Source organism: Diabrotica undecimpunctata, chromosome 5 (genome assembly GCF_040954645.1).
Source record: "Diabrotica undecimpunctata isolate CICGRU chromosome 5, icDiaUnde3, whole genome shotgun sequence".
Taxonomy (NCBI): Eukaryota; Metazoa; Arthropoda; class Insecta; order Coleoptera; family Chrysomelidae; genus Diabrotica; species Diabrotica undecimpunctata.
This window is the reverse complement of record NC_092807.1, coordinates 97,923,529-97,949,338: the sequence shown is the minus strand read 5'-3', so window position 1 is coordinate 97,949,338 and position 25,810 is coordinate 97,923,529. Positions and strand designations below refer to the sequence as shown.

The 25,810-nt window shown below is 36.1% G+C and overlaps 1 protein-coding gene across 2 annotated transcripts in view; it reads right to left on the bottom strand.

Moving 5' to 3' along the window:
- Positions 1-25,810, bottom strand: part of wge (BAH domain and coiled-coil containing protein winged eye) — an 83,490-nt gene that overhangs the window by 45,510 nt on the left and 12,170 nt on the right. For both annotated transcript variants that reach the window (XM_072532313.1, XM_072532314.1), the window contains exons 4-9: positions 15,444-15,679; positions 14,808-15,021; positions 5,644-5,769; positions 5,194-5,589; positions 4,838-5,118; positions 1,667-2,129 (exon numbers count right to left, since the gene is read on the bottom strand). In XM_072532313.1, the coding sequence (XP_072388414.1) occupies positions 1,667-2,129; positions 4,838-5,118; positions 5,194-5,589; positions 5,644-5,769; positions 14,808-15,021; positions 15,444-15,679 (1,716 nt within the window). The remainder of the gene's footprint in view (positions 1-1,666; positions 2,130-4,837; positions 5,119-5,193; positions 5,590-5,643; positions 5,770-14,807; positions 15,022-15,443; positions 15,680-25,810) is intronic.

The following is a 25,810-nucleotide window of genomic DNA, read 5'->3' as shown; positions in this document are numbered from 1 at the left end:
CTACAATGACTAATAGATAGGATAAACACTAAAGGAGAACGACTGGGCTTGAAGATTAATATAGACAAGACAAAGGTAATGGCGGTTAGCAGAACACGAAATATGCAATTAAATATAAGAGTTAACTATAAGAACATCAAAAGGTCATTTAAGCAGCACAAAAAGCAGCCTTAACTTAACGCTTCGATATCGCTTTTTAAAATGTTACATTTACTCGATACTGCTATATGGTGTAGAAACCTGGACTATAGAGGCCAATGTGATGAACCGATTGGAGACCTTTAAAATGTGGGCATTTAGAAGACTACTTAAAATTCCCTGGACAGATCACACAACAAATGTCGAAGTATTAAATCGAATGGGCAGAGAACGAGAATTGCTGCCAATAATAAAAAGAAGAAGAACTGCAAATCTGGGTCATATATTTCGAAATTCCAAGTACCAGTTCTTAAAGGTTATTATGGAAGGGAAGATAGAAGGAAAACGGGGCATCGGAAGAAAGAAATACTCATGGCTTAAAAACATAAGGGATTGGACAAACCTCGATGCCCATGCACTCTTTAGAGCCACACAAGACCGAGAGGAGTATGCCAGACTTGTCGCCAACATCCACTAATTAGATAGGGCACCATAAGAAGAAGAATCTTTATGGAATGCTTCATTTTGATTTCTGATAACCCGTTTTCGGAAGTCTCCCACGTAAACATAAAATTTCGATATCACTCTGAATCAGTCATCAACGGTCCATGAAAACTTTAAGCAACAGAGTCATATTCAGTGTTGAATCGAAATTTGATGTTTGCGTGGGAGACTTTCAAAAACGGGTTATCAGGAGTAAAAATGAAGCATTTCATAAAGATTGCCTCAAAAGAACTGTGAAGTTTCCCAAAGGAATTATGATTTGGAGGTGCGTGTCATCAGATGGTGTAGGAAGATATGAGTTGGTGGAAGACACAATTAACGCAGCAATGACGTAATGATCCCCAGAGAACCGTCGCCGATTTGAAGAATATATTAGGTGAATTATAGCATAGCTTCAACCCAGACTTGTGTAAATTCTTAGTACGAACAATGCCAGACAGAATTGCCGAGGTTGTCAAGGCGCGTGACGATGTAACACCACAGTAAAGTAGTAATTTCTTGAATTGTCCGAACATTTAGTTCTCACGATGTTATGCAAGATTTTATTTCGCCGTCAACGCTGCAATTCAAAGTTCATAGAGACCGAACCATTTCAATATTTTGTTATTAATGATAGAGTTTAATGTAATGTAATGTTTGGTTTAATAAGCAAAGTTGTGCAAAGATGAGCGTTTTCAACAAAACAAATTTTCGTTTGTCCGACAATTTAGTAGTTAGGGCTCGTAATTTTCACCCTCAGTTTGTGTTTTATTTTTGTTGGGTCTGATCGTATTGGAGCGTTCGAGAAAAGTATGCTGCCTGAAAGAAAGGGAATGAGTGAAGCCGAATCGTTACAACTGATTCAAGAGAGTGATGAAGGTGAGTTTAGATTTTTTTTTGTGGAAGAAATTTTTTATCGTTTTATCGATTTATTTTCCAAATAATTGCACAAATCCAACTAATAGGTTTTCATTAAAATTTACTTAATTTTGTTAAATATAATTAAAAATAACATTAAATAAATAAGTAATATCAACTTTCATACCTTTATGCAGCAATTCTACAGTTTCATCGCTAACTGAGGTCTTCGTGTCTTTCGATACAGCCGACTCATACAGCTCATAGCTATTCTTACAAGGACACTCTCTCTCTTTAGAACCCTTGAGCTTCTTGTGCTTTTTCTTTTCGTGACAATGCTTCCCGGACTTCATTTTCTTACGTTTCGGTTCCTCGCTGGAATGTCTTCGAGATTTTCGTTTATCTTTCTTACGTTTCTTCGGTACGTCGCATTCTTGGCTCGGTTTTTCGTTTTCTTCTAAAATTCTTTGTTCTGCTAGAGCGCACAACAAATCGAGACCATCCAGAGTTGTCGTACTCTTCGGCGTATCGTTATCTTCTGGTACTATTTCGGTACTTTGCTGGGCTGATTCGAACTGGTCTATACTGTTTGAGAGTAGTTCTAGACCAGTCAGAACAAGCTTTGATTCGTTCGGTTCGATTTCGTTAGGCTAAAAAAGTTGATTCAATGTAAGAGGGTGTGTAATACGCGCAAAAATTATATTAAAAAAAATTTAAAATGTAAAAACGAGCGAATAAACAAGACAAATTACGAGGAAACGACCAAAAATATTAGCCTGTGCCACAAGCGATGAGGATATCGTACCAGTTGATATATTTTTGCATGAAGTACTAAATTGGCACTACAAAAAACGTATCCAAAGTCAAGAAAAGTATCTCCGAGCACAAAATTGCTACTATCTTTGATTTTTTATCTTATATCTTTCTATTCTATTCGTTAAATCCTATCACGTGACACCTTAGACGTACATTATACCGTTTAGGCACTATAAGCTTAATGTCCTTTGGCACACTGCGATGTTTGATTTTTCTGTCATCATATTCTATTCGTTAAATTGTATCCTGTCATACCTCACACGTTACCATTAGGCGCAAAGAAACCTTAGGCCACGAAATAGAATTAAACTATGGTAAACAAATATTGAAAGCATGAGAAGAGCTTGTTGAATATAACATGAAGAAATTGGTGTTATCTGTAAACAGAAGAATGCAAAGTTGTATTGACAATAATGGGGCTTCCTTCTTCTTCTTATGGTGCCCTCTCCAATTAGTGGAAGTTGGCGACAATTCTGGCATACTCCTCTCCGTCTTGTGTGGCTCCAAAGAGTGCATGGGCATCGAGGTTTGTCCAATCCCGTATGTTTTTAAGCCATGAGTATTTCTTTCTTCCGATGACCCGTTTTCCTTCTATCTTCCCTTTCATAATAACCTTTAAGAACTGGTACTTGTAATTTCGAAATATATGACCCAGATAAGCAGTTTTTCATCTTTTTATTATTGGCAGCAATTCTCGTTCTCTGCCCATTCGATTTAATACTTCGTAATTTGTTGTGTGATCTGTCCAGGGAATTTTAAGTAGTCTTCTAAATACCCACATTTCAAAGGCCTCCAATCGGTTCATCACATTGGCCTTTATGGTCCAAGTTTCTACACCATATAGCAGTGTGGAGTAAATGTAACATTTTACAAAGCGATATCGAAGCGTTAAGTTAAGGCTGCTGTTGCTTGGCAAGGTTCTCATATTAGTAAATGCTGTTCTGGCTTGCTCAATCCTTCTACGTATCTCTATGTCTGGATGTAGATCTTCAGTTATCCAACTACCGAGATATCTGAACTTGGGGACCTTTTGGATGTTTTTATTGTTTGCTCTCATATTCAATTGCATATTTCGTGTTCTGCTAACCACCATTGCCTTCGTCTTCTCTATATTAATTTTCAAGCCCAGTCGTCTCCTTCAGTGTTTATTCTATCTATTAGTCGTTGTAGCGCTTCTTGGCTATCAGCTATTATGACTGTATCATCAGCTTAGCGAAGCTTACTAATAGTCTGTCCGTTGATTTTGATTCCACCTTCAGTGTCACTTAAGGCTTTATCGAATATCGTTTCAGAGTAAAAAATTAAAAATTAAAAAGGAACACAACCCTGTCCCCTGTCGTACACCTTTTTCGATTGAGAAATGTGATTTAGATTCCAGTCCTACTCTCACAGACACCACTTGATTCATATAAAGGTTCTTTATGATTTTAAGGTCATTCTCATCTATCGAATGTTCCTGGAACAATCTTACTAATTCTGAATGATTAACACAATCGAACGCTTTCTGGTAATCTCTAAAGCATAGGAAGACATCTTTTTGCTGGTCTCTTCATTTCTGAAGTAGGACAGTTAAGCTATAAAGTGCTTCTCTTGTGCCAAATCCTTGTCTGAAACCGAACTGTGTGTCTCTTTCACATCTGTTGTATATTCTTGTGTGAGTTATCTTTAAGAAGAGTTTTAGGACCTGGCTCAATAAGCTGATCATTCGGAATTGGTCGTAACTATTAGCGTTTGGCTTTTGTGGGATTGGTATAAAGGTTGATTGAAGCCAATCCTGTGGTATTTGACCAGACCCATAAATGTCATTAAAAAGATCTACCAAGGCGTCCATATTGTCTTCACACAACATTGTTCGAACCTCTATGTATATGTCGTCTGGGCCTGGTGCTTTTCCCCATTTGCTCTGTTTGATTGCCCTTACAACTTATGACTTCAATATTTTGGGGGAGGGTTCACTTTTATATTTACTTTCAGAGTTTCTTCTAGTGTTGTCTGAGTATAGTTGCTGTATGTAGTTTCTCCAATGTTGAAGTAGATCCTTGGGATCAGGGAGCTTCCACCAAATATTTATTGCTTCCACCAAATAAAATGTGCGTTTAAACGAAGCAAAAATTCAAAAATTCAGCTACAAAGTACTAGATTTGTACTAGAATTATAAGGGTGTAAACTATTCAACGGCCAAAGCCGTAAAATCGAAAGTATTGTATACGGTGGTTGAACTGGTTTTGAAGTGAAGAATTCAATAAAGCTATTATATACAGGGTGTTGTATTTAAAAAACTCAAGTGACTAATGATATCAGAAAAATGGTAAATCTGGCAACTATAAACATCAAACTTCAAATCTTCATATTACCAAATAGGTAAATCGTTGTTTTTGTATAATTCAGACCATATGTTTAAGAGATAACTACGCATTTCCAGACTCTCGGTCAACTCTGTATATATTGTAAAAATAATGTAGTGGGTTTTTAATCTGACCGATATCCTGACAACCCATTATCATCTAAAGAGGATATATATCTGACATTACAAAAGAGTTACCTCAGGTTCCGGCATTGGCTCCTCCACTTGCGTTTCTTTTTCGATTATAACCGGCTTCACTTCTACTTCTGGTTCTTCTTCGTGTATTGGAGTCTTTTCCAGCACCTCCGTACCTGCGGAGATTATGCCGGTGTTTTCTTCCGCGCATATTATCGAATCAGTCTGGTTACTGGCATCTTGTACGGCAGATGTCTTCATTTCCTTCACGTGAAACTCTGGAGGAGGAGTTAGGCAAGTCACGGGAGACGTGGCTTGAGATTTACAGGATGTTTGAGTTACTACTAAAAATAAAATGTAACAATTTAATAATCTCGGTATTTTCATGTTAGTACTATCTATATTGTATCTATACTAACCTGGCTCTGTTGCAGTATTCTGTGACATAATAAAATTGGTAGGATGCTGGTAGATAACGTGTGTGGTGATTAAAGGTGTAACATCAGTGATGACAGTTGCTGTGCTCGTAGCAGTAGAACTAACAGGTTGCAATGTTTTCGCTTGATCTGTTTCTATTTTAATCAACGTTGTAGTAGGAATCTGTAGAGGAATTTTCCGTTTGTTGTCTGTCGTCAATGCTACCAAGCGAGTACTATGCGCTTGTGTCTGTTGGTGGAAAGTTGTTCCGGAAAAACAATGTGAAGGGGTGGTGGGTACTATTTGGAAAGACGGAGGAGGGACAGGTGGCAGGGATGGCAGTAACATTTGTGAGTGTTGAGGATAGCCGGACCAAACGACTGCCTGCTGAAGGGAATCTAAAAAATATTAAGTGTTAAACAGTTTTTAAATGAAAATCATAGCTTCCTTACCTAAACTATTAGTGGAAAGAAGAAGTAGTCCTCCAGTATTTGGATCACGTACCACCTGCAATCCTACTGGAGGGATCGGCACGGGAACAGGAACCAGTGGTTCTACTGGAACTGGAGGCACTGGCGCTACAATTAAAAAAGATATTTATTAAATGTAAATTCTGCAAAATCTTTTGAAACTCTGTAAGTATGTGATTTATCGAGAGAAGTTTCTCAGTGGTTGGTTGTATACCATATTTTAAAACATTAAAAGGAAACATAAAGACTTCTTTTTTGTCTTTAATACTATTTTCCAAACGTATTAGTGGACATCAAAACGTTTTAGGTCTTATCACACCATCATCATCATATACACGTCCAAAAAGTAAGCCCCTTTTAAACTCATGGAAAGTAACGGCTGTAAAAAGTCCGTTCGTGAATCTTTTTACTTTTTCGTTCTCGTCCTTTAAATCATCTAGTAGTTTTCTATGGTATAGACATTTTGATATTGATAGCGGGTGGTGTGTTTTGGAACCGCTGAAAGTTTACCGTTGGCTCTAGATGCTTCTCAAAATATTCCTTGTTAATTAGCATTCCAAAACAAAATACCATCATTTTTCGCTTGAAAACTGTGAAAGTAACATCGTAAGTGATACAAAAAAAATGCCCCGCAAACATTTCTTGGCTCCTCTCGAATTGGAAGTGGCTTTAGCAAATTCTGATCGAAATTGAAACGAAGGGAAGACAAGGTAAGCTTTTTTTATTTGAATTATTCTTTAAACCGTTTCTTCTAAAGAATTTACATGATTGTTATTGCTGTAGTAATATTATTACAGCTATAATTCCGTATCTTTCCGCTTATTTCAGCATTCCGTTATAAAAGTAGATGTTAATAGTGCCATTAGATGTATATAACAGACGAGATATGATCCTAGTAGGTTCTATACTAAATGTCAATTCTAGCGAATATATAGTAAAGTTTAGAACAACATGCATACACCAAAGCCTAAAGAAAACTATCTTTCTCTGATGTACAACTCAATGTATAATATCAAATAATTTAACAAAAGAAACGATAAGTATAAAATAAACGACAGTAAATTAAACAAAATAAACGATAACGAAAAAAACAAAAAGACAAAAAGTGGACTCACGAGAGTATTGCCAGACAGTAGAAGACCATAGATAAGAGGCGTCATCCAAATGTCGTGTTCCAATTCCAGTCGTTTTGTCATCTGAACATTGTATCATGGCATTATCTCCAAGAGTACCTGTCAATGACGATGAGTTTACTGTCATTGTATTGTCCGATCTAGAAGAATCTAGAACAAAGACACATTGACAGTGCCAGGTACTATCAAGTCAGAGAGCGTATTTTTAGGGAAGAAACGTGGTACATCATGGGAAAATTGTTGTTCACAAACCATACAATACAGTGTGGCCAAAAACTCTTTATACAAACGAGAAATGCAACCTTTAGGGTCAGGTTAAGTGTATCTTCAACGTTAACAATGAAATTTCGTAAATAGTTATCATTAGTCATTATAGTGCATTCTGGAAATAAAATCTGTGAGTTAGAATTTCAAAAGGGCGGAAATCCATTTTCACAGTAAATAGAGGTATGCAGTCAGTAATACACTTAAGGGTTAATTGGATGGTGTTCTACAATAATAGTCTAAGCCAGATATATATGGTTCAGAGTAAATGAGCATAATACAAAAGCAAAATAAGTAAAAACAGTTTATTGCAAAAATAACTTAAAGCGGCTTAGACGGTTTTTGCAAAATTATACAAATATAAGTTGGTCATTTTGCAATAACCGTCTAGCCGTCCGAAATGATAACTACACAGAAAAAAACTTCGAATTCGCGATCATTACTAATAGTAAGTAACAATTCCTTCCAAATCTTCTTCAAAATCTTCATAGCTGATGTTGTTCAAAAATCCATAAAAAGGCATGTCAACTTATACAAATCTTTAAGATCCATTATTTTCTCAGTGGACAGTGGTTTGCCATTTAACCACAACCACTGGGTTTTCTGTAGGATCTGTGTAGAATTGATACATTTTTGATAAATTCAGGTCAGGATTATTATTACTTTTTATTTGATCTAAGACTACGCGGATTATATTATGGTTGATCTGCAGTGTATTTAAAGATGTTCCTTTGCAAACGAGATTGCCATCTATAAAGTATTTTCTTGACTTGCTTCTTGATGTTTTTTGGTTTTTTGTGTAACATTTCTTGTTGCCCTCTTCAACACATTTGCTAAGTAAACCACAGCGACCTTCAAATGTCCCTATACTCCAAAATTGGTCGAAAAATCTTCTTCTCGTTTCAACATTTACAATATTGTTACATTTTCTTGAACATGGACAAGAGTTCATTAAACTTTTTATGTAATACAGTTTTGTTTCTTGCCGAAACATATTTTTGGTTACAATTTGCTACAAACTTTATTCTGTCTGGTCTTGGTTGATTTAGTGTTTTTCTTGATCTTCTGCGTTTCTTTCTGCCATCATTTTTTGTTATATTTAAATAGATTTCTATATCCTCTTGGCCTCGTTTCTTCTGCAGAATCAGTTTCCTCGGATTCAGGAAAATAGGAAAATATTCACTGCCAGAGCACTGGTATGGCTCATCAAAATCCATTTCAGCAGATATATTTTTCTGAGTACTATAGGAACTACTTGTTTCTTGTTCTCGACGATCAGTGGGGAAAGTTTGTTGAAATTTTTGAATCCCCAGGTTCGCTAATAGCTTTCCTCTTGAAATATCCATCCTCTCAAATAAAATAAGAGTATTAGGGACTCACTTAAAACGTCCACTTTTAATATATTATTACGAAGTAAAAATTTTACATTTACAAAACATTTTTTACAACTTCTATAAAAAATAAATTTTGTGTTATAGTGCAGTTAGCAAAAAAGATCTAACCCCACTACCCTACGAACGTAGCTAATTTTAAACTTGATATATTTATATTTCTGCATGTGCAAGTATTATAATATGGGCAGCTATCATGGGTCCAAATTAGTTTAACTGCCGTTTGCTGTGAATATTAAATAAAAGAAAATCCACAAGGAAAATAATTCCTGCAGCTGGCTGTATACCACGTATCACAAAAAGAGGTTAATCTTTGTATATGGGTATATTTTATAAAAACCTTTAAAAGGGCTACATTAAAAACACGAACGTTTTCGGAACAACAGTTCCATCATCAGGTTAAAAATACAGGTTACCATGCCTGAGCCACCAAAATATTTGGGTAAAAACCCTTTAAAATATATTATGTTACCAAAGATTGTACATGATGTTGTTAATATTATTTGATGTTGAATATTTTAATTAAATTTTACTTCAGGTAACATACACCCATGCTTTAAGTGAGTTCCAGTGTCCGGAGAGTAAACCTCTTCAAACGGACTTCAGCTGGTGACTGGTAAGTTTTTTTATTAAATAAAAGGTTTATTAAATAAACATTTGTATGTACTGTGAAATTTTAAGTAAAAATAAGTTTATACGTACCTCGAATAATAAAAATTATAGTCACTGAAGTAAGAACACCAAGCTTGTGATATTTTGCTTTAAAATATTACACCAACAGCCTAAATAATAACAACCTGCCGCACTCGTTTAAAGTTTTAAAAAATATGTTGAAATATCAAACTCCTTTGAGTTTGATATTTCCTGTGAGTCCAAATGAACAATAGGTTTCGTTATTTGATAATGCGATTTTTTGTCGGCATTTATGACACAAACACGAGTAATCGCAAAACATATTATGTTACCTTTTCGGTACACTATCTGATAAAAGGAATTTAAAAATTTCTTTAATCAACTGCCCAGCTGACAACAAAGAAAATTCACTGTTTTAGATAATATACTTTCGTATTTTACCGTTAACCCTCGGTTAGTGTTCTGGGGTATACCATACCCCAGGTACTCCTTTTACTTCTATAAAATCGAAAGTAGATGAAATAGCGTCTTCTAGCGCCTAGTAGCTGTAGTTTATACATGTTTTCTCACGATGACCTTGTTACCAGATGTACATACAATTTCAGTTTGAATTAGGAGTTGCTCAAAGACGGTTGGGGTGTGTGATAACCCGGTACACTAATGATGTAACTTTTAGTTGTTTTGTGTTCTAGAGGTAAATTTACATATTTTTGATATTTTTTCGAGATGTACTATGATTTTTATTTTTCATTCAGCGATACTGAGTTTTAGAATAATTGTCTTACGAACAACAGCAGGTAAGGTTAAAACGTTTATGGGCAGAGTTTGGCAGTATTTCTGACGATGATAAATCGTTCATTGATAGTGAATCTGAGGAAGAACAAACCGCATTAGAAAGTCAAGAGGCAATCATATTGGAAGAAGGGGCTTAATGAGAGACAGCACACAAAAGGGTAGATTCTGAAGAAGTGGAGGCTGAAGAAGAAAGTGATTGGGCCAGTTTCTGGTACTAAACGTAATATTACTTTCGATAACTGATTTACCAGTTATCCGCTCATGATCAATCTACTTCAGACTCATCATCTTACATCGGTTGGGACAGTTAGGAAGAACAAAAGCCAAATTCACAGGAATGTTGAGTAAAAGTAAGTTATGTAAAATTGATTAAATATATTCAGATTGAAAAGTATTTTCGTGAGTTTTTACCAAGAACTTATGACGATATTAGATGGTGTTGTTGATATCTTTGGGACCACACATGGATTACTTGATAATGCCGTTTAATTCTGTGGTACATTTTATTCCGATTTTTATAGTTGAAACCGAAAGCCAAAAATGATAATATAATAATTCATTTACTTGTAATAATGTACAAAGTTTAAATTTTTGTTAGTCTATTTTAAAAATATTTATGATGTAATTACAAAATTAAATATTAATAAAATTGCTGTAAATATTTATCCAAAAACCTCTACGCCTTTGGTTTTTCTCGCGTCCTTTCTCTCTTACACCATAACTGTCCATACTTTAAAAATTATCACTCAGTACAATTTCCAGATCCTACTATAATTGTTACAACTTAATATATTCTATTCCATAAAGTACCACTGCACACATAATTGGTTTGTTTTGTCTATATTCGACCCACGTTAATTATTGGCATTGATGTGACTGTATATCATAACCGATAACATTGCTAAGATACTTTATCTAAATTGATATTTCCAACAAAGTTTTCAACTATTTTATTTACATTAATCATACAATATTTTATATTCATTATTTATCATTTAGACTCATTTTATTTAGCATGTATTTAGACATTCCCTTTTTTTGTTCGTTTTTTTAGTACTCTTCTAGGTACTTAATATAGAGGAAGAAGAGAAAAACCTGGATGACGAAAGAGACGAGTTAAGCGAAACAGACGAGAGGGAACAGGGAACCACCAACGATTCTTGAATTTAAAAACGCAGTTAAAAAACTAGCCACAAACAAATCACCCAGAATAGATAATCTTCCAGGTGAAATATATAAAGAAGTTAGCTACGATTCAATAATACGAGTTTTTTGACAGATACTGGTACTACATCTTACGGTGAAGATCGACTCTACTTCTAAGAACCTCCGAACTGGCTAGAATTGACGAAATCGTTCCTACTGGGCAGCAGTATATGTTAAAAAACAAAAAGATATCAATAAATTTAAAGGAAATGATATTCAATACTTGTATTCTACCAGTTATGACCTAAAAAGATGGGGGAAACTGCATCAAATAGCACAAAACAGAGAAGAGTCGAGAATTTATGGGGAGACCTTTGTCCAGGGGTGAACGCAAACAGGCTGAAGAAGAAGGAGAAGCAGAACTCTACTCATTGACTCCCAAAGTTGATTACAGGCTATAAATCGATAATTTTTAATTAAGTAAATCATTTTTTTACATTTTATGCATCTTTCTTACTCTCTCCTTTCCACTTAACTTCTGGAAAGCTTTTGAAGCTCGTAAATACCTTCGTATATATCGTTTCTACTCATTCCAGTTATATTCGACGGAATCTATGGAATGGAGTGGGTCTATTAATGGGCTCATTAGCTGACTAATGTCCACTTCGCCCAAATACGCTCTGACAGGAATCGCTATGTTAGATTTTCTAAATATGAAAAACTATCTCGATCTAAATACGAGTTGTAGAAATTAAATGATCAGACTCGTGCTACAAAATAATTATTCATTACTAATTACATTACTGTCTTTCCTACAATCTCCTTCTTAAATCCTCAATTATATCGAGAAATACAAAAGCAAAACTCCTAAAAATGCCTGGTCTAACATATGGTTCAGAGACCTAACAAAAAGTAATGAAAACATGTTAGGATGTCTAAGGCGAATTGCTACGGGGGGGTGTTCCAAATGTTCAAAACACAGTTCGGTCTTAGAAGGTGGGCAGAACCCCAGCCTCGGTTATACAGGAGTCCTCCAACGTGGCCACGATGATATCTGAGACCGCACGCAGGTATTGTTCGGACACCATCGCCGTCAAATGCTAGAGACCTACCTGCTAAAAAAACACCCTCCTCAGCGGTGGATTACCGGCCGGATCGCCCTACTGAGACGCAACCTTGGCACGGCATCCATCCGATCTCTCATTCACGCATTCTCACGACTGAATTCTTCTCTCCTTCTGTTCCTCCCTGTTCATGTTCAATCTCGCCCCTTCCCATTCTGCTTTATCTTCTTGTTTCCTCTTGGGCCACCCTGCCTCCCTTCGGGTCGCCTTTCATGTCTAATGTTCTCTTCGCATATCTCTGAACTGTTCCGTGTTCTCTGAACTGTTCCCCTTCACCAGTTCCGTGACTGATTGCACCCTACATCCTAGCTCTCTCTCACTCTCTCAAGCAGGCTCCTCACGTTTATCCATCTATCGCATACCAATAGTGTGTGAGATAGTGTCCGATTTTCACAGTACAGGCATTTGTCATTCTCTACCTTTCCCAATTGTAAAGTATGGCCTGAAGCAACCATGTCCTGTGAGCATCTGCGTCAGGTAGTAATCCAAACGCCGATGCCCGCAGTCCATCCATCTTCTCAGATTAGGAATCAGCGACTTCGTCCACTGCGCCACACTTCTCATCTCGTCCCATTCCTCTTGCCATACCATTATGGACTCTCTTTCTTCTTTTTTTAAACGTTCTGTTGTTAAGTCTTCATATCTTCCCTCATATATTCTTCCTCTTTCCTTCTTCCTCCAACACGTGCATCGGAATACACCCGGTATCTCTCAGCGCCTCGTCAGGGACTGTTCTGTATGCATATGCTACCCTCAATAGACTCTTCTTATTTGCTCGGGTAAGCTGCTTTCTGTACTCTTTGTTAAACCTGCAGTATTCCAGACAGGCGCAGCGTAAAGCACGATCGATTACACAACAGAATGAAGAGCCCTCTTCCTCTCGGTTTTGGGCCCTCCGATGTTGGGCATGATTCTCTTTGAGTCATCGCCTTTACGTGCTCCTCCCACCTTCCGTTTTGACTCAGAGTCACTCCTAAAGACCTCACGCATTTCTTTGGACCTTTGCCTTGGTCCCTAGAGAACTATAGCCTCGGTCTTACCCCCAGCCAGTTCTAGCTCATGCATTTTCATCTATTCCTCGACTTAATCGCATGTACGCTGTGCACCAAAGATAAGGTCCTCCTTGTCCCGCGCCACTGCCAGGTCTTCCGCAAATGCGAAAGGGTTTACAGCCTCTCCGCATTGTTGGCTCACAACCCCGTGATATGGTGTTCGATAGCGTGGGTCCTAGGACCGACCCCTGCGTCACTCCAGCCGTCAAGTGAACCGCCACTCCTTTTTTTTCCACAATTTTCCTCTCTGACAGATAGTCGGAGACCAAATTCATCAAGTACCTCTCGGACACCTTCTATCTCGTAAAGCCATCATTATCTCTTTCCATTTTAATGTGTTGAAAGTATTCCGGACGTTAAAACAATGGTAGAATCGGCCACCTCTGGTAAATCCCCACCCCGCGCAACTCCCGGAAGACTTCAATCACCTCATCCACCGTGCTCCCGTTCTTTCTGAAATCGTACTGCCTGTGTGACAGCTCGCCTGACTCTTCGCTGAAATCGCTGAGATTCAAGCAATGCATTCATTTGTTCCAAAAGCCACATCGGCCCCATACTGCCAATGGGTTTCGCCGCTTCTGGTGGTATTCCATCCACTCAACGCTTCGTTGAGTTCGTCTACGGTAAAAGGTACAGCTAGCTCAGCTTCGGCGTCCCACTTCCCTCCATGCTATTGGCAGAGTGGAAACACCTCTCGGGCAATCTCAAGCTTCCTGTTCAGTGGCAACTCATACAGAGGCTACAGCTTGAACTGGTTTTTTCATAATTTCTTCCGAATATACAATAAAAAGTAAAGGCGGCAATATATATCCATCTCTTAATCCCCGTATACAGGAACATACACAAACTTTCTTTGAGAATAAAGATTCTCTTGCTAGTGCAAGAGGCTACATGACACAAGTTCAACATCCAATATTTGCCGGAATTCATGGTTTCTAATTGAAAGTCAAGAATTTATGCCAAAATTGATACAAACTGGTCACCAAACTTACAATTTACACCTGAGAAAAGAATTGGTGGACACCCCGCATAAAAAAAAAGATAATTTTTTTGTTTTTTTTAGCTTTACGTGTCTCGACAGCATAGGTCACTGACACAGGTACAATTTTATTACATTACATTACAAGAATATACAGTAACATTACAATTAATAAAGAAATACATTAAATATTGGTACAATTATTAATAATTCTAAACTGAGTTTCTTCTTCTAAATATCCTGGTAAAGTTAGGTTTCATAGAGGAAATTAGTAAGGTTTTGGAATTGATCTGGCGAACTGAGAATATTTTGTAGGTTTTGACTCAAAAGATTATTTTTTCTTTCGTTGTTAAAGTGGGGACAGTCTACGAGAATATGTTTAACAGATAGAATATTATCACAGTGTGTGCATGTAGGTGGATCTTGGGAAGTCATTAAATGTTTATGAGTTAGTCTTGTATGGCCGATTCTAAGTCGGCGAATAAAGATTTTGTTTTTTCGTGTCATGGAAGGAAACTCAAGATATAAATTTTTAATGTCACAAACAGTACCGCAATTACTATGAGGGAAAATAAATTTGTAATTAATTTAATTCCAATATGTGTATTAATAACATTCTAGAAACTTACCAGCTAGACCAATTATGTTGTTTCCTAGTATTTCTTGGTTCTGTTGCGTTGGTGACATCACCTCTAACTTAATCATGGAAGCGCTATTGGTGCTGAGTTCAGATATTTGTCCGATTGGTTCCTTCTTCAAGTTGATTTCGTTCCACTTTAAAGTATTTGTTCTCGTACAGCAATTGATGGGATCCATGTACTTCAGGTGCTCTTGGGTACTAACCTAAAATTGAACAGAATGTAGAAAATGGTATGGTAGAACGATGAATGGAGGATCAAACTTTCGGAAATGCAAAACTATATAACCGATTACTCTCTTATTCTTTTTCTATTTTCATTACTTTCTTTTAAACTTTAGGAGACCGTACGCAATCAGGAGCAAGATACTGCGTGAGCGAATGAACTGTGGAAGAATAACGTAAAACATTTTTCTTATTCTTTAATTGTCTACGATACGTGGTGCCGAGCATCGTGGTGCTGCACAATATTTCCTGTTCGTGTGCAAAATATAGTGTATATAGGGTGCTATCGTTGTTTAGAGGTATCTGCATTCCACATTCCAAAAACAAAGATACTGATTTTATATTGACCAATTTAATTTAAAGGAATTTGGATATATTTGTAGATTATTTAAAAGACACTTACCTGACAGTTACAAATCTGGGACTTGAAGTTACAACATTTGTCACAATGTTTGTCTTGAAACTTCTTGGGACTCTGTTGCAGAGATAGACTGGCGTCCACTGGCTGAAGCAGGTTAGTGTTGAGCCCTTTGGCGAGTAGTTCCAGCTGGCCAACTGGTATTGGAGAATACGGAGAACCAGGAGGTGGAGTAGGAGCGCCAAAAGTATAACTTGTAGTCGAAAAGAGAGAATCTGAAACTTTATTCGAAATGTACGATCAATATCACTATCATCATCAATAACATCAAAACATTTCATCAGAATTATACTCCAGCAAAGAAATAATGATATGAGTCATACGTGTGATATCGTAAGTTATCTTATAATTTAGCTGTCCTCATGAGTTTTACCAAGAAGCATACCAGTAGCGGAGAATTTATTTTTTATTTACCGAATGGCATATCAAGAACACATAATTAAAAGCAATATTATTATAAAAAAACGTTAAATGGAGTATTACAAACTAACAACTAATATATCAATATACTAATCTAAAACATTTTTGATCTCTCTTTGTTAACTTTGAGTTAACAACGAAGACTTGATTGAACCTACCTATAAGAAAGATTTTCAACACTGGATTAACTCGACATTGCAAGAACGGTGGCTTCAAGAATGGAATCAATCTCAACAAAAACTACGAGACATAAAAACAACAGTTACAAGATGGAAAAATATGTGTAGCAACAGGAAAGACCAAATTATATTAAACAGACTGAGATTAGGACATACACGATTAACACATGAATACCATATTACTGGAAGTGTTCATCCAATGTGCGGTAAGTGTTTTAACAGTTTAAATGTCCAACATTGCTTAGTCGAATGCCCTGCATATTCAAATGAGAGGAAAAAGTGTAACCTACCGGCAACGCTACGCGAGTGTCTAGAAGAAAACTGTATCTATTAGTCTGTTTTAAGTTTTCTAAAATCAATAGGAATATGCAACCAAATTTAAACATCTGTACAAAACCGTGTACAAAAAATTGTGTAATCTTCTATTAACCAATGTACTTAGTTTAACTCAGATTTATGTATGTACAAATCTATGTATGTCAAAATCTGTATATATTATGTATTCAAAAAGGTAAAAAAATATTGTGATACCAAGCGGCGCTAATAACCACTTAAGTTGATGCGCCTTAATTGTAAATAAAAAAAAAAATTGATCTCATTCAGGAATTTCATCTTCTTAATTTTTCTTGTTGTTTTGTCAATATATTACCTTCTTATCTCTTTACTTCTTTTGTTTAAATTCGTTTTTGTTTTTGTTCATTTTGTGGCAAAAATTTCTCGTCCCTACTGGTTTACGTAGATCTTGTAGTTCTTGAAGTACTTTGTTCATAGTTTCTCTCTTCTTTCTGCGGTGGATTTTTTTTCTTCCTTGCGTAGTTATTTATATTCCTCGTCTGCTTGTCGGGTTCTGTACCCCTGTTGCATCATTAAATATGCTCTGTTTTTCTCTCTATTATAATCTGATCTTTTTCGTCAAAACGGTCATCCGTTCTTGCTCTTCTTTGTTTATTCACAATTCAGACTATATTATACAGTTTAAAGTAGACGAGTTTAAAATGATATTGCCAAGATTAGCCCAGGAAAATAAGCTTTTTTTCGTGGCACTCGTCCGGCTACGTTTCCTGCAGTCGATTCTTTGAACTTAATTAATTATTAACAAATTAAGGTCAAAAAACGGTAAATTTTCGCTTTTTTCGTCTACCAGCAAAAAGTAAAGCTTTTGAAACAAATTTGAGAAGAGAAGAAACTTATAAGTCATATAAAAACCTTCAAACTGGCGTTTTCTAAACGTTCCTATCCTTATTTTGTTGCTTAGAAAGTTGCAAAACAAGTCAAAAATTCCGGTTTTTTATAAATGTTAATAGTTTTTTTTTTAAATAAACTTATAGCCTTTACATTACACACAATGTAGGGTCTTGTAGTGCTCAAAATAAGATCAAAATTTCAAGTCGATCGGTCAAAGACTTTAAGTTATTTAATTTGTTTATTCCAAATTAAATTTTTTTGAAACAATATAAGTCAGAAAATTAACTAGGTAAGTATATTAAATATACGATTCTAAAAGAAGAAGATTTATTCTATTAATATTGTAAAAAAATGAGGAAAAATAATTTTAATGTCAATTTTTTGCTTATTAAACAATTAGAATAGAAATATGCTTTATTGTCACTGAAAATTATTGAACAATTTTATGGACAAAGCTAAAAAAAAAATCAGTCAAAAAGTACAAAAAGTATAAAACAAAAACAAATATAATAAAAAAAAACAGAACAATACAATTTTAAATTAGTAAAATTATTATGTAACTTACATAATTTGTACAGACAACAACAAATGAGACAAATGGTAGCCACTGCTTGAGGCAACCAAATGTAATTATAAACAATACTAATTTTGTTTCTTGAAACTCGTCAACTGAATAATATGGTCTTTCAGAGAGATAGATTTTTGTCATCTTACGAAACTTAATGAAAGATATTGCGGATTTAATTTCTCTTGGAAGTTCATTATAAAGTTTTTTTGCACTATATAGAATAGCTGAGTGGACGGGATCGGTAAATAAACGTTACAATCCGAATTTCTAATGGAGTAGCCATAATCAGGTCTATCGGGAAAAATGTTTAGATGCTTGCGAATCAAACAAACCGTTTCCAAAATAAATAAAGAGAGAAGCGTCAAAATTCCGTGATTTTTTAAGTAGGTCTTACAATGAGTTGTTTGTTTGAGACCAAATAGATAACGAATTGCTCTTTCTTGAAACTTAAAAATAGTATCAAATTGGGCCGCTGTACTAGAATCCCAAAATGGAAGCCCATATCGATGATGGGACTCGAACAATGAGAAATATGCCATTTTGACAGAAGATAAATTTAGTTCCTTCGAAACAGATCTTATTGCAAAGCAAGCAGAGGTTAGTTTCTTCCTTAAGGAGTCAGTATGCAAGGACCATTTAAGATCACTGTCGACAAGAATACCTAGAAATTTCACGGAATTAACGATACTGATTTGACTCTCATTCAAAAGCAAGGGTTGAATGACTCCTTTATAAGATAATGCTACTGTCTTATCCACGTTAAAGCTAAGTAAGTTGGAGCCTGACCAAGCCTTGATTATAAGCAAATCAGCGGTTATAATTGAATGAAGCGTTGAAATACTAGAGTTGCTCCAAGTAATACTGGTATCATCAGCAAATAGAAAAATTTCCCCTTTAATTTTCAAGTAAGTGATGTAATTAATGAAAAGTAAAAAAAGAATGGGACCTAATACTGAACCTTGCGGTACTCCACACTCAATGTCTTTAAAACTGGAGTCGGTGTCTTTTATTCTAACCAATTGTTTCCTACCTACCAAGTAAGTTTTGAACCAATTCAAAGACACGCCCCGAATTCCATAGAAAGTTAATTTTTTAATAGAATGTCGTGATTTACGCAGTCAAAGACTTTGTAACAGTCTCAGAAAACGGTGGCGAAGGAGAGGTTACTATTTAGTGATAGATATACCTCATGTAACACAGAAAACATGGCATCACTAGTACATTTATTAGACAAAAAGCCGAACTGATTTTGCGATAAAATATTATGTTTAAGGAGAAAGGGCATAAGTCGAACTTTTATAAGCCTTTCAATAATTTTTGATAGTGCTGATAACAAGGCAATAGGTCTATAGTTGTAGGCATCAGATTTGTCTCCACCTTTATGAAGAGGAATAACGATGGCAGTCTTTAGGCAGTTAAGGAATGTACCTTTTTCAAGGGAATCATTTACTAGCGAGACCATGACCTCCAATACATTATGCAAAAGATTTGAGAAAATTTTAATAGATAATCCATCTGTACTACAGGACGACTTGCTTTTTATACTACGAATTGTTCGAATGAGTTCAGTATTATCAACTGGTCTTAAAAAGAAGGTATCAGCAATGTTTTTTTAATTAGGGAGACAGGAAACTGGATCTTGTTGTGGCGAAATAGTTGAGGTTATATTTTTACTCACATTAACAAAGTAATCATTTAGATTTTCAGGGTTAGGAAAAGAAAAGGTTTGATTCGCTGCACTGGTTTTATTTCGAAAATCGTTTATTATTGACCAAGTTTCTTTTGAAATATTTTTGGAGCTTGTTAAGCGATTATGAAAGTAGGATTTTTTTGGCTACTTTGAGTAGTTTTAGATAGCATTTTCTGTACGTATTGATATAATCAGAGATGGGAATACTGTTATTAAATTTTTTAATATATAGCAGACAACGCATATTCTTCGCAGATATGCGAATGCCTTTGGTAATCCAAGTTTTGGAATGTTTTGGCCTGATGTTTAATAGAGGAAATGCTTTATTAAAAATAGATACAACAATAGAAAATCACTAACATTACAGTCAATGTCCCCGAAATAAAAACTCCAGTCAGAAGTCAAGCATGAATTATAGAATTTACGAAAGTTTTGAGTGGAAAAAATCCTACCTAATCGTCGGGTTTTTGAGTGGGGTGTTTTTAAACTGCTAAACTTGGTATATACTGCTTCATGATCAGAAAGCTGACCCCGTCAGCGGGTGGAAAATCAGAAACCACATAATCAATTGTCGAGAATGATGTTTTTGAGAGTCTTTTTGGAGAATTAACGTGCATTGTGAGACCATGATTCAAAAATAGTTACCAAAGACAGTTGGGTCGCATAAACAGCAGCGTAGTCAATATTAAAATCACCACATAAAATTTTTCTGCTTTAATGGGCAGAATATCTAACAAATTTAGGAGGCTCTGAAAAAATAGTTCAGTATCAGAGCTAGGTGATCTATAAATGCAAATAATGTATAGGTTAAATTTCTTATTATAAATCAAAGAAAATTCGAAGTAGTTTTCACCCAGCAAATAGTCATATTAGAAGAATACCTTTTTAACCATTAACTGCAAAAAATTGATTTTTTTAATATTTTGACAGCCTGAAGTTTTTTACGAATTTAAAAGGAAAAAAAAGTTGACCTAGGACACTTTGGGACGAAGTTAGTGCTTTTTTTTATAAATTGATAGCAGCTTTGTTTATAACAATTAAGAGACCTTATTAGGGTCATCTGAAAAAAACATATTTTAAGGTTTTAATGGAAAAAATTCGAAAAAGCATTGCATTTTAATCGTTAATAAAGCTTTAAAAATGTGGTCCTCAAAATTGGTCGGATTTGAAACTAGTGAGAGCGCAGGAGGGGGAAGGAGCTGTTAAATGTATCTCTGTTTCACGGTGTAACAACGGTGATAAATCGGCGAAAAAAATCTTTCGGGTCGCACCGTATCATCGCCAAAAGCGTTTCCGAAGTGATCACACGTTTTTGCATTTGATCGATTGTCAGCAAACACGGCACCCATCGCGCCGATAGCTTTTTTATGTCCAAATGATGGTGAATGATGTGTACGCGTTTGTAGGAAATGTTTAGGACCTCTATTAACTCGTGGAGCTTAATTCGACGATCTGACATAATCATGTCATGGACTTTGTTGATCATTTCCGGCGTGGTGACTTCATTTGGCCTCCCGGGACGCTCATCATCAAAAACACTCGTACGACCACGAACAAATTCAGCTTTCCAAAATTTTACTGTTGCTAACGAAGGTGCAACCTCACCATAAACTTCGTCCAGGTCGGCTTTGATTTGCACATTCGTTTTACCCTTTTTGTGGAGGAACTTAATCACCGAACGATAATTAACTTTTTCGATTTCTTCGAAAACACAAAATTTGCTTGCTTTTGACGGCTGTAAAAACCAAACTAATTGTTTTTAAAATGTATGGCAAATGTCAACACCGAAACCAATTCGGTGTCAAGTAACACCATCTATCAAAGGCTAGTTTAATATCAATCTATCCTCTTAGGTACTTAGGTCCTGATTCGGCCGGAGTTCCGGGGTCCGGTCTGGTTAGCAGTAGGGATTCCAGTTCCAGCTGGATTACCGGAAACGATATATAAATAGAATGGACGAGAATTGACTAATTAAACAACATGTAGGACGAATCTTGAGAAGGTCGAACAAATTTTGATGTCGAAATAAGCAACGGATACCTAATCTCTGGAATGAGAAGATAAAATAAGTATAAATAACATCCTGAGAGGGAAACAAGCAATAGTTAGAAAACATTTAATGATACACGACATTTAAATTTTATAAACATAAAACACGGCAACAAAACATCCATCAATTTTCTTATTCTGCCTTTCAAGTCATTTACTATCTGTAATAGTTCATTTTCAAAGCATTCCAATTTGCATTTAAAAACATTTGCGTACGTTGAAGATAAACATTATAAGTTAATGTTAAGCCATTATTCATAGGCAAAAGTTGATAACAAAAATACGTCAATAGTGCAGTGTATCAGGGAAAGAACTAAAAAAACATAGATTATTTTCAAAATATGTTGCATCGCAAAAATGATATATATATATATATATATATATATATATATATATATATATATATATACATATATATATATATATATATATATATATATATATATATATATATATATATATAAAGTGAATGTCGATAGCGATAAGTAAACTGTATACCCAAGCTTAAAAAAACCATTCAGACCGACGCTGGGAATATTTATATTCCACTATGCATCAACAATTTACCCATATAAATCACCATCATGAATGATTCTTACTAATTGCATTATTTATTAATGCATATGTATTTTTATTATTTCTGAGGTCGCTTTTATGTGATGTTAGTCTGCCTATTAGGTTTCTAGATGTGCGTCCGATGTATGACTTATCATCACAACTTTCGCATGGTATTCTATAAACTACATGTTCCATAATGCGAATTGGTGATTTAGTTTTTGTATACAATGATGCCAATGTTTTGGGGTTTAAATGGAGTAGTGATCCGCATCATAAGGTGTTGCTTCCAGATAACACCTCTAGCCTCTCCTACTCAATTCCTATCCTCACCTCCGAGAAGTGTGATCCGGATCACACGGGTGAACCCCGGTAAACCTGAGCAACTCTACTGGAAACTGGGTAACCAACCCCAGTGGAAGGTGGGGTCAGGGCTGACGAGGAAGGGAGAAATGGTCCTCCGAAAAGGGGGTTGGGCATGAGACTAACTCCCCCATCCCATAAAAAACTATTACGAAATCTCGAGATAGAAAAGCCGGACTGAATTCAAGACGACGACCCACGCACCGAACTAAGGACAATGATTTTAAGATCAGTACTTGGAACGTAAGAACGCTGTATAGGACGGCGTGACTGAAGCTGCTGGAAGATCAACTCCTAAAATATAGAATAGACATTGCAGCCATTCAAGAGATGAGATGGACAAGAACCGGCATTATGCAGAAAAAAGACCATAATATATAAATTACAGCTGCAATCCGAACCCACATGAGTTCGGAACCGCGTTCCTAGTATCAAAGAAAATCAAAAATTTTATTATTGGTTTTAAAGCTATAAATGACCGGTTATGCATCCTTCGAATAAAAGGAAAATTTTTCAAAATATGCCCGATCAACGCGCTCGCGCCAACCGAGGCAAAAGACGAAGAAATTAAAGATCTATTCTACGAAGACCTCGAAAGAGCATAATATGATAACTGTGCCAAAAACGATAAACATGAACGCCCAGATAGGAAAAGAGCTATGCTACCAAGATATATGGGTAAACACGGCCTTCATGACGTTACTAATGACAATGGTTTAAGGCTTATTAGTATGGCAGCTTCCAAAGAATTAATTGTGAGAAGAACATTTTTAATCATAAGAATATCCATAAAGTAACTTGGATATCACCAATTGGACACACCACAAATCAAATTGACCATGTTATAATTGACAGAAGGCACTTTAAAAACCTAATGGACGACAGAAGTTACAGAGACGCAAATATTGACTTAGACCACTTTATGGTAGGGGCCAAGTTACGACAAAGAATTTCCAATGTCAAGAAAGAAAGGGGCACTAGACAAGTGAAATATAATTTACATATGCTAAAAAATGAAAACAAACAGAAACAGTTCCAGTCACATAAAAAAGAAACCCTAGAACACACCTGGGCAGTCGACCAGTCAAGCATGGAAATGTGGAACAACTGCAAAGAGGCTCTGAAATTAGCAGCCGAAAGCACATTGGGAATATCCCGAACCCACGAAAGAAACGACTGGTTCGACCAAGACTGCAAAAAAATCAACAGATGAGAAGAACGAGGCATTTAGGACCATGCAACAATGGAAAACTATGACAACAATAGATAGATACAAAAACTTAAGGAGAGAGAAAAAACGCATACACCGAAAAAAAAAACGAGACTCGGAAAATGACATATTAGAACGGCTCGAAAGCCATATGAGTCACGAAGAAACAAGAAAGTTCTATCATCAAATAAATATTATTAGAAAAGAATTCAAATTGAGAATCAACTATTGTAATGATAAGGAAGGTAACTTACTTACCAACAAAGAGGATATCCTGTTACGATAGGTAGAGCACTCTCGAGAGTAGCTGGAAGGGGAACCTACTAACAATATAGAGCTGAAATACCGAAATGAGGAACTCGTGGAACCCCCCTCGGTAGATGAAGTGAAAATATCTATATAAAAACTAAGAAACCACAAATCCCCAGGCAGCGATGGCATCCCAGCAGAGTTATTTAAGCACGGTGGAGAGCAGCTCACCAAGGTGATGCGAGAAATTGTTTGTAAAATTTGATCTGAGAAGCAAATGCCTGAAGAATGGAGCTTAGGCTTAATTTGCCTGTTACACAAAAAGGGAAACCAACTGGAATGCGATAATTACCGCGGAATAACTCTCCTAAATACAGCATACAAGATATTGTCAAACATTTTGTACGAGAGATTGAAGTCTTATGCCGAAACGTTTCTAGGAGAATATCAGGCAGGATTCAGGCGTGGACGTTTAACCATTAACCAGATCTTTACACTACAACAGATCCTCGAAAAAGCGCAAGAATTTAACATAGATATGTATCATATTTTTGTCGATTTTAAACGGCATATGACAGTGTCTTAAGACCAAGTCTTTACAACGCTATGAATGAGTTAGTAATTCCAAAAAAACGCATACGTTTGATAAAAGTGACAATGGCAAAGATGCTATCAGCAGTAAAAATTAAAACGACTCGTCAACCCCTTTTGAAATACATAGGGGGTTCAGGCAGGGAGATGTGCTGGCGTGTCAGCTTTTTAATGTCGCATTAGAAAAAGTTAAACGAGACGCTAATTTAGATAGCAGGGGAACAATATTTAATAGATCAGTCCAAATTCTAGCATATGCAGACGACGTGGACATTATAAGAAGAACCAGTGCGAGAATTGCGGAAATCCTAACCGAGCTAGTAGCAGCAGCAGAACGAATGGGGTTACATATAAATCAAAATAAAACCAAATTCATGGCGACTAACACAAACACAAGAGCTGGAAATGCTGACGCAGATTTAACCATCAATGACCAAAACTTCGAAGCAGTCAAACAGTTCATATATCTAGGGATATCGGTTAACCCCAATAATAACACATGTGAGGAAATAAAAGGCGAATAATAATTGCAAACAGGTGTTATCATGGTCGTCTATCAGACAAGTACTTAGCTAACAAACGACGCTAACTAAAACAGATGAATCCGCTCTATAGATTTTTGAAAGAAAGGTGCTACGCAAGATATTCGGAGCGGTCTGTGAGAACGGAATATGGAGGCGTAGATATAACTTTGAACTGCAGAATATCTGCAAGCATACGTTTGGTGGTAAAGATATTACCACTATAATTAAGCAAAACCGCCTGCAGTGAGCAGGACATGTAGCCCGGGCCCCTGAATCGAACATGATAAAAAATATTCTCACGGAACCTAGCGCAACCCGTGGGAATGAGAAGACGGGGTAGACCAAAGTTGAGGTGGATGGACGGGGTAACATCAGATGCCGAGAAGATCGGAGTCGGCAACTGGAAAATGCAATCAAGGGGCAGAACAGAATGGCGTAGAAAGCTTGAGAAGGTAGAGGCCCTCTAAGGGCTGTAGAACCAAGATGATGATGCCAATGTTTTAATATTTTTAGTTGCAATTATAATTTTACTAACTAAGTATTCTCTCTCGAGTAACTGCCATTCAAAATCGCCGGTCCCTTCAAGCGTTGTTTCTGAGATAACGGTTCATTCTACAGAAAAATTGCTAATAAACAGTTTTGTTCAAAATTGCTAAATTTAATATTTCTGTTTCATTTTTTGCACGGTCAGTCTTGGTCTTGCTAAAATTAGGCGGTCTTGGTCTTGTAAAAACGCAAGAACAAGACCAAGACTGCAAGACCAAGACCG